This window comes from Trypanosoma cruzi, genomic scaffold (genome assembly GCF_000209065.1).
Source record: "Trypanosoma cruzi strain CL Brener 1047053517043 genomic scaffold, whole genome shotgun sequence".
Taxonomy (NCBI): Eukaryota; Euglenozoa; class Kinetoplastea; order Trypanosomatida; family Trypanosomatidae; genus Trypanosoma; species Trypanosoma cruzi.
This window is the reverse complement of record NW_001849528.1, coordinates 186,666-196,263: the sequence shown is the minus strand read 5'-3', so window position 1 is coordinate 196,263 and position 9,598 is coordinate 186,666. Positions and strand designations below refer to the sequence as shown.

Genomic DNA, 9,598 nt, shown 5'->3' with positions numbered 1-9,598 from the left:
CATCAGCACCGTGTCCACGGCGCGGCCAACCGTGATGGCTCTGTCCACCGTACCGCCCCGCAGTCGCAACACCACCGCTTGCACCGCGGGCATCCACGCCGCAGCAGCAGCCAGCGCCAACAAAACGAGCAGCGCCACACGCACAGCCGCAGCGGCCCTGTGCCGCACACGGTGTCGGCCGCGCGGACACGCACCCACCGCAGACCACATCCACCAACCCAAACAGGCACCAATAAAGCTTTCGTGGTGTATCGCACTCGCCCCGTCGGCCGTAGCACCTTTTTAATAAATCCCTTCCTACAGATGGAGAATCCAAAAGCACAATTCCGATAGATCGCTATACCACTACTACTTGTCCTAATACTGCCGCGAGCAATAACTAATACCTTGGAACGATAATTCTGCTGATCAAGCCAAAATAGCTCTAACTGCACGCTCAGAGGAGAAGAAAGCAGCGGCAACAGTAACTAAACACAGCGGCACACAGAAGCATCCAGCCTCAGACAGTCCCCACCAAAGCACAACCACCGGCAGAAAGCCGCACAGACGCAATCAAATCGGTGACGCCATCGCCCTCCCACCGCCCACGCAGCCCCACACAACCACCGTGCCAAGTAGCGGGGCCCAGGCAAAAACAAACATGACCATTGGCGCAGCGAGTGTGACCGATGGGTCAGAACTGCACAAGAAACAGCGAAATCATACGCGCACGGCATACACAAGGACAAAAGGAAGAATGAAGAAGCACGGCGGCAGTACGCAGTTACGGAAAACAAGAGCCCAAATCAATTGCACAGTCCGATTGGCTCGCAGCCGTCCGGATGGTGGTCGCGCCGCTGCCACGCGGTGCGTGTGGCCTGTGGCTGCTGTGTACTGAGAGGATGATGAGAGGGAAGAGAGATGCGGTGCGGTCCTCATCCATCTCGGTTGGTGGTTACACCAGTCACGCCATCCCCTCGGATCGCCTGCAGCCAAGACCGTCACCGTCAGCAGCGGTCGGTGCATTCCTTCTCCACCGACGCCATCACGCGCCTCCTCCCCCAAAAACACAACGGGGGAGCAGCAGCCACACGCAACTGCCACCACAGAGCGCAAGAGGAGCAACCAACTACACTGCAATACATATATCGTGTAAGTGTCTCGTCTCTGTGCCTACGACCAAAAAAAAAAAAAAAAAGCAAAGCATCTGAGGGGACACATAACCACACAATAGTGCCAGACAAAAAGAACAAACAGAATGACTGCTGAAACGCAACACTGCACGGCTGCCCACGCTGTGGAAAGCCGCGGCACACATGCTGAAAAGTAAAAAGACGAAGATGTATTCGTCTTCCATTATGCATTCAATCAAAAAAAGAAAAAAACTGCACGTTGGTGCGTGGCCTCCAAATCGGTGTGTGTGTCTCGCCTGCAGATAAGAAATAAATAAATATGTTGCACTCCTTCCAGTCGTTTAAACACCAGGTGCCCACACATTATTTATATTCCACTGGGACACCCGGCGCGGTTTCGTGCCCCCATTCCATTCTCTCTTTTATTAGCCGGCGCCATCGGCGTGGCACACAATGCCGGGAGCGTCTGTGGTCAATCAAAAAAAAAAACACTCAGTAGATCCCGTAATTTTCTGAGGACCACAACACGGGGTGGAAAGAAGAAAACAAACAACAACCCCGCGGTGCTGGTGCTGGGGAGAGCATGCTTCCACATGGAGGAAAAGCCCTGCGCAGCAAAAAGAATCTAAAGTAAAATAAAATGGTCAAAACAAAGTGTTCACAAAAAGTGGCAATTACTTTGAAAGAGCGCGTGGAAAGACGCATATGTTCCCGCTGGAAGCAGGAATTCCTCACTGCGATTCCTCAGTAAAGGGCCACAAAGGCGCAAAACCCAAGCCCCAGCAGCGTCTGCGACACGCCCCCACGCTTGGAGCCGTCACCGTTTCCTTTTTTGCCGCCATCGTTTCCTCTTTTGGCGTCGCTTTTCTTTAACGTTTTTAGTTCACCGACACTCAGTGGGCGGTCGTACAGAAAGACGTTCGTCACCGCCACGCTGCTGTTGATGTCTCCCTCGCCTCCCCCAAAGTAGAAATGTGTGATTTCATGTCCCGGCGTCTCAAGTGTTGTTATCGTCTCCGGGTTCCCCACAATCACACCATCCACGTACACGGAGCCATTGTTGCCGTCCTGAAGCGTCAGCGCCACCTGGTATTCTCTCCCCGGCTCCCAAGTGGTGTCCTTTGCTGTCTTTGTGCCGTCAAACACTGTCTCCCACTTTTTATTCATGCTGTACGGCAGCCCAATGATCTTCTTGCCGGGACCGTTCCCAGACCCGCACCCAAAAGAAAAGTACTCTTCTTCGGAACCTCGTGGACGATCACCGTCGCCACAATAGTGAAATCGTAGTTCACAAAGTCGTACCGTTTATTAGGTCCCGGCCGTTCACGGGCCATGTTGTCCCGGACTCCGGTCCCGTGAACTTGAACCCATTTTTGACCTTCGCTGCCTTCTTCGCAGTTACATTCACGCAGCGGTCATCGTCGATCAATTTGTGGTCACTGGCTGCGTTGGACAAGAATCCAACCAGGCCAGCCGTGGGTGTGGAAGACTTGGAAGAGGAGGCGTCCAGCTGTCCCCAAGTACTGAGGACGGAGTTGATCGTCTTCAGCTCCTCCGTCAGGTGGGCAAGGGATATGCCCCGGCGCGTTCCCACAATACTCTCTCGTGAAAGGTGCAACGCATCATCCGAGTACAGCAGGGCGTTTTCGAGCGTCTCACCCATAGCATTCTCCGCAAAAAGCGGCCCAACATGGAACGTGCGGCTATTGTCCGTGACCCAAAGGTAGAGCGCATTGGGTTCACTCGCTTCCGAGGAGTTCCCTCTCTGAATGTACAGCATGACCTTCCTTCCCCCAATGGTCGCAGCGATGAGGGCTCCCACACGCAAACTTTCGTCCCAACGGACTCCTGAGTGTGAAATGACCCACACGCCTGAGAGTGTTCTGGCAGCATTCTTCCACGTTTTCCCCATGTCACGCGACTCGAACACACTCTGGCCATTAAAAAATTCAGCAATCATGAGAATCTGTCCATTCTCCCATTCGGTGATGCGGGGGCCAAGGCATTCCACAGAAAAAATGCCCTCTGGGAACACCCAGTTGTTCTCCTTGTCCGTCGAATAATTGATCATGGAGAAAGGTTGATTTTTCCCGTTCCTCGCACTCAGGGAAAACACAAGCGTGTCATTCTGCATCACAATGCCTGAGCCACCAGCAGTCACAAAATCCTTCATGTGGCCTTGAGTGTGTTTGGAGATCTGTTGTGAAAGTGAATTGGGTTCAGCCCAGTTGATCATTCCACTCGGCTCGCCGTCCTTGGGCTGCGTGGCCACACCAACAACCAGTTGAATAGCTGAGTCACCCGCCGCCCTTTCCTCATCATCATTGTCGTACTTCTCTTCACAGATTCCCGCAAGTGGAAACACCTTATTGTCCCCTGCAATGGATGCGGGCTGAAAAAAAACGCGCAGACGATCATCGCCATTCCTACTGCCAAGCACGGTGTCTGCCCTCCATTCCCCCTTGGTGATCTCAGCGACAATGGACGGCCACGTCTCCGCAGCCTTGATGTACCCAGCCACAATGTCGGAATAACGAGTCCCAAATAATTTCTCGTGATGGCCGTTATATTCGAGGAAGCCCTCAGCAAATGCAATCATTACCCCACCAACACGAACGAGAGAGGGTGCGCCAAATGCTTCCTTCACTCCAGTCTCACCATTCCCATCTCTTGACAACACCTGCGTCTTATTCAGCAGAAAAATAACGACCCATTGCGGCAGTTGCACTTCCCCTGACCTGACGTTGGCTCATCAGCTTTCACAGCTCTTCCAGTGTCGCAGCACATCATAATCACGAGAAGAAAGAGCAGCACCGCAAAAGTAAACACACGCCGGGACATGTTGGGCCTCTGCGGCTCACACTCTCTTTCTTCCCTCCTCCTTCCGCTGGATCCGGTCACGCGGCGACGGTTGTGTGTGCGGGGTGCCATTACAGCAGCAACACGTAACTGCATATAAATATGTGTGTGTGGGCGGTGTGTGTGCTGTTGTTGGTCCTTTCAGAGCCTTACAATTTCACAGTGGCGATTCGCGCTTGGTAGTAGCTTCCTTCTTGGAGGGAAGCAACAGACAACAGCGGCAGAAAGGCAGCACAACAGCAGTGCACACCCGAACCACTCACAGGGAAACACATCACCATCCCCGCCACCACTACTCCCCCAGCTCTTCTCAACAGCATACAAAAACAATTGGGCAGCCTCCCAATGGGGGACCGCAGGCCATGGCGCTGCAAATAAGCCAAGTGACAGGGGGCCACGTGTGCAGTGAGGAGCACGAGAGTTGCACTGCAACGACACGGCGAAGTGATACCCCGTTGGGAGTATCGATGCAGACCAGCACATCGCCTGCAAGAAGAGTTGCTTCCCCCGCCGAGCAGAGAGGGAAACGGCCTCAGCAGCCCAATGATGAGAGGTCGCCTGCACCTCCTCGCGGAACCTGCAAGCTCTGCAGACACAAAGATGCAGATGACGCCTGCTGCACGCATGAAGGCCGCTGCATCCTTCACAAAGGCAATCGCATCCTGTGGCACCACACATCGCAGCGGGTGCGCACAGTCTCCGTCTCCCTCACTCCTGTCCCTCTCCCTGAAAACTCAACGGTGGACGTGGCACACTCACCAACATGTCTGAAAGCACTTGTTTTTCTTCTTCTCTCGCACACCGCACAGCAGCACCGCCAAACGCATTTCACTCCTCCTTTCGCAGACTCCCATCAGACACGCCTCCCGCCACATACATCAGCTCACAGGCGCACGGTCCGTAAACGTCACGCAGCCGCCCCGCATGACGGAGCCGCACACACCAACATGGCACCCCGCCACTCGACGCAAGCAGTGTCTGGACACACAAAACAGGTTGCCCCAGACAACGACAGCCCCCTCCAAGCAGTGAGGCAGGACTCGTCATTAACAATCAAACAATCAGCTCTTTGTTTCCTCCTTCCGCCATGCACGAGTTTCTGCCTGCCCCATGCATCATCCGTGACGCCCGGGCTCTCAATCAGCGAGAAAAACGCTATGCGCCCCTCGACTCAACAAGAAGCCCATTGAAGATTCTCAGCCAGTCGTCGCCATGGGCCATGCGTGAGGAGCACCACGGCAAGAATGCACAGGAGCTTATATGCAAACCTCCCAACTCATTCCACGTCAATAAGCAGTGTGGCATCATGCCTGGGCTTCACAACAATGTCGACTGGCGCTTCCCCGAGAGGCCTCCCATAAACACCGCACGTGGTCACAGTAAAGAAAAAGCAACGCCTCCAATCTGGCTGTCACCCCGCGGCAAACATCAAAGCACAATCCAACAAAATGCCGCAAATCATAACATATTTCACACAGACCATCGAGAGCTTACGCGGCAAATGCACAGCACGGAAGAAGAGCCATGTCCACACACACGCAGAAAGATAGTTGGGAGAAGCAGCACTAGAGAAACCTCAGTCAACGACATAAGGACTCGTGGGTGCTGCACCCAAAGCCATTCTTTGTGAATGCAAATGATAATAGCACCAAACAACGCGAAGCACCAGTCGGGCACCACATGTGGGCCACAGACACCATCCACCCACCCATTCACTCTTCCTCCTCCCAATGGCGTGGCCCTCCTTCACCTCCACAAACACGCCTGTCCCTCAGTCATGCAACCTTCTAACGCAAGCACTCAAGATGCGTTTCGGCAATCCGAAATTCAACACCTATGAAAAACAGAGGACATGCTCGCAAAGACCACACGGCTCCTCAACGCACCTTCCAAGCCCTCCTCACGACTCTTTAATGCAATGGAGAGGAATACAGGCGGCTCTCGTGTCACAGAAGACGACCAATGGGAGCGGTTTCACAGCGCAGAAAATGCCAAGTTGTGAAGAAGAGGCTGTGGGAGAAGGGAGGTTCGCAGAGGGTGTCACCCGCCACGCCTGATGTGCGTCGTCTCATTCGTGCAACGGAGAAGTAATGACACGGTTGTTGCGGTGCCTGCCCGTGCGTGCACCTCACACTCGGGGCAATGGGCTCCTCAAGGAAAATCCTGCAGAGGGCAAGCAGCTGGCCGTGCAGACAATCCCGAGTCTCGTCAACGTTCCAGCAGCCGCTCCTTTGGCGAGGCGTCGCTCTCTTTCGTCCTTTTCTCCCGTGTGCCATCCTCGTATGAAATGAAAATGCCTTCCACAACTGGCGTCATCAGGCACCTCCAAATAAATTATAAAGGATTCACGGCCTCGAGAAAAAGCATCCAAAGTGGCAGTCAACGTAAACTCAGCAACGCATGTCATCTTCTGCAGCCGCGTGCATTGCAACTCCCCTCAGCCGTCCACTGTTTCTTCCTTCCTTGTAGACCCAAACCGCATAGTACACTTTGATTTGCTCGGGTCCTCCACAGGCTCACATAACCGTGTCCACCACGCCCGTGCAGCTCGTGACTGCATCACGTTTCCGCTCACTGCCGCACCACCGAATAGCGTGAAATAGGGATCCAAAACACCACATCCGCAAGGCAAACACACACGCATCGCTCCAACGGGTGCCACTGAGAGAAATTTTTTTTTTTTTTTTTCTTCTCTTACCAGTCGTAGTAACTACACCTCAATTGTGCAGCTCTGGTAAGCGTACGAAGGAATTCAGTAGCAAGGATAACCTTACTCCGCGGGCAGCCATTATAGAATGGCTCCAACATCTGCCCTTCCGGCCCGTAAAACTAAGTAACAACTACTCATCGGGTTTGAAGCATGAACAGCAGGCGCTTAGCTTCCTCTCCAGCAAAGAGTACTAGACCCTGGCACCACGTTGAGGTGGCCGGCTGAGCCAGGGCACTGAGAGAAATCACACGACACCACACTATCTCTCGCTCTCCCATCAACAATTTGCCGTCAACAACCACAACGGCATTAAGAAGCAGGCTCGGGGCAATCCCTGAGAGCCGTCCCCCACCTCGGCGAGCGACCGACTCCGGGAACCCTGCGCTTCAGTGCCGTTCCGGAAGGAACTCCTGCCACCGCCAACCGTATCCCCCTGTCGCGTTGACGCACGGAGCCTTTTCACAAAACGACACGCTCCATCTCGGAACGTGCCTGTAAGGGCGAAAACGACAGGCGCAGGGCGCACCATCGCATTGTCCCGTCACAAAGTAAAGAGAGAGCATCCGTGCCAATTTGCCGCGGCACTCACGGATTTGCTTCTGTTGTTTTCTCTCGTGTTTTCCAAAATGAATCTCGTTGCTCGCGCCGGCCCTGCGCCAACAGCGGCGGCAACCCCGCGAGGGAAACAGTGCTGGATCCTGGCCCCGGCCGGCAACAATGAGCGATTGTCGGCGGCGTTGTGGGGCAAAGGCGTTTGGAGGGGACCTTTGTGGAGTGAAAAGTGGCGACGCTTGTGAAGGGGGTTGGTGCCGGTGTTTCGCCTTTTGTTTTTGTTGTATGCGTTTTTTGCCTTGTTGGTTTCTTGGACTTGCAGTGGCACTAGCGTTTTTTGTTGACGAAATTATTTTGTGCTTTTACTTTTTTGCCTTTTTTGCTCTTTTCGATGACGTTGCGTGTTCAAGCGAAAGCAGTGTTATTGTTATTATTATTATTATTATTATTATTATTATTATTATTATTATTATTATTATTATTATTATTATTATTATTATTATTATTATTATTATTATTATTATTATTATTATTATTATTATTATTATTATTATTATTATTATTAGTAGTAGTAGTAGTAGTAGTAGTATTAGTATTAACGTCCGTTTATTTGGTGTAATTTCTTAAGAGTTTTTGCAGAATTATTTCTTGTTGAATCATTTTTGTTTGTTTTTGTTTTTGCCTGTTGAGTTATTTGATTTGGATTAGATTTTAGAATTTAAGAATGAATATCACCTTTCTGGAAACAAGAAAAGATTGTTTGATGTTATATATATATATATATATATATATATATATATATATATATATATATATATATATATATATATATGGCTGAATGGGAAGAGTCCCATCAATTTTTATTGTTTGTTTTTATTATTATTATTGTTAGTGTCTTTTATCTTATATATAACTGCTACCTGGTTTTTTTTTTTTTTTTTTTTTTTTTTTTTTTGCGCTATAATAGCGAAGTGACTATAGTATGGACAAGGCGAGGCCGTTCGAATATGTCTATCGACTGCCGGCAACTACCATTGAAGAGCTAAGGTATGCTGAGTGTGTCTACGACCGTCAAGTTCTTTTAAACGAGACATGGCAATCCTACGCTTTGCGGAAAGGCAGAATAAATGAAATTGATGATGAGCATGTCAAGTGGATTACACGAACCTGGGATGACGAAGAAAAGGCGCGGGTTGATCAGAGAAGTTTCTTGGATATGTCGAATGCACAAGGCGAAAAGCAAATTTTTGCAAGAGAAGAAAATTTAATGTTAAAACGGAAAAAGTCAGCGGCAACTGTTGCACATATAATGGCCCACCAGGAACATCTTCTCAGTGATAGGATAGTTTGTCGTCATAATTTATATGTCGATTTTGATCTTCTTCAGGAAAATAAGTTTATTGGAGAACAGAATATTATCTTCATAGAAGAAGAATTTTTGAGGCTCTTTCAAGAAAAAGGATTAGATGGATTTTGTGACGCTCTTTTCCTTATTAGTGAGTGCCATCGGATATTCTGTTTGATGAAGCTGAATAGTAGAATTCGAAGAGAAGAGGAAGAACGAAGACGAATCAAGGAAGAGCAAGAACGAGCCATAGAAGAAGAAAGAAGGAGGGAAGAGCTGCGTCAGAAGGAGTTGGAGGAGGCTGAAAGAGCTCGACAGGAAAGTCTGGAACAAGCCAAGATGCTTGAAAGAAAAAAACGCGAAGAAGAACGTCGTGCAAAGGCACGATCTGAAAGAGAAAGGCTAAAAAGTCATCACGGCGTTCATGAAATTGGATTATCCGAGGATAAGTCTCAAACATTGGCCTTTGTGGATGAAGTTCTTCCTGTTACTGAAAATGTATCATCAGTATTGGAAAAACTGGATTTAAATAATTGAGAACAAAGGAGAATTGTTTTTTTTTTTTTTTTTTTACTGAATGAAATAATAGTATTTTTACTTATTCGCAGGGCATCTTTTATTTTAGGTGCAGTTGGTGATACTTTCTACGTCGTGTAAATAGGCAAATATTTATTGAAATCAAAGGTGTTTTTTTCAAAGTGGATGTTATTTCGAAGGTCCAAATAAGAATAATAATAAATGAAACCCTTTGCCTTTTAGGAAAAAGAAGAAAACTCGTTAGCACTTGCCTCGAAGAAATTCTATGGTGCTTCGAAGCATTTATTTGAAAAATGTTATTCTTCAAGGGTGGAATATAATGAAGATAGTCGAAAAGATAATATGTGTTTTTTAGTTGATACATCGGGAGAAAAAAGAAATAATGTGACATTTTTTTTTTCCTTTTTTTTTTTTTTTTTTTTTTTTTTTTTTTTTTTTTTTTTTTTTTTCCCCTTTTTTTTGGTAAGGGAAAAAACTTTTTTT

At 49.1% G+C, this 9,598-nt stretch overlaps 1 protein-coding gene and 1 pseudogene across 1 annotated transcript, besides 10 other annotated features; one reads left to right on the top strand and one right to left on the bottom strand.

Annotated features, from left to right (window-relative positions):
- Positions 1 to 3,542: a sequence feature (areas not merged during assembly with more than two copies in the genome that could not be assigned to a particular haplotype).
- Positions 1,857 to 4,067, bottom strand: Tc00.1047053420369.20 (annotated as a pseudogene).
- Positions 3,543 to 4,549: a sequence feature (heterozygous, Esmeraldo-like haplotype).
- Positions 4,550 to 6,250: a sequence feature (areas not merged during assembly with more than two copies in the genome that could not be assigned to a particular haplotype).
- Positions 6,251 to 9,598: a sequence feature (heterozygous, non-Esmeraldo-like haplotype).
- Positions 6,644 to 6,913: a mobile genetic element.
- Positions 7,655 to 7,798: a microsatellite.
- Positions 7,799 to 7,828: a microsatellite.
- Positions 8,001 to 8,065: a microsatellite.
- Positions 8,158 to 8,188: a microsatellite.
- Tc00.1047053420369.40 (hypothetical protein, conserved) lies at positions 8,216 to 9,115 on the top strand (the record flags this gene model as incomplete). The annotated part of the gene is made up of 1 exon (XM_800983.1): positions 8,216 to 9,115. The coding sequence occupies one exon, from the start codon at positions 8,216 to 8,218 to the stop codon at positions 9,113 to 9,115; it is 900 nt and encodes a 299-aa protein (XP_806076.1).
- Positions 9,506 to 9,576: a microsatellite.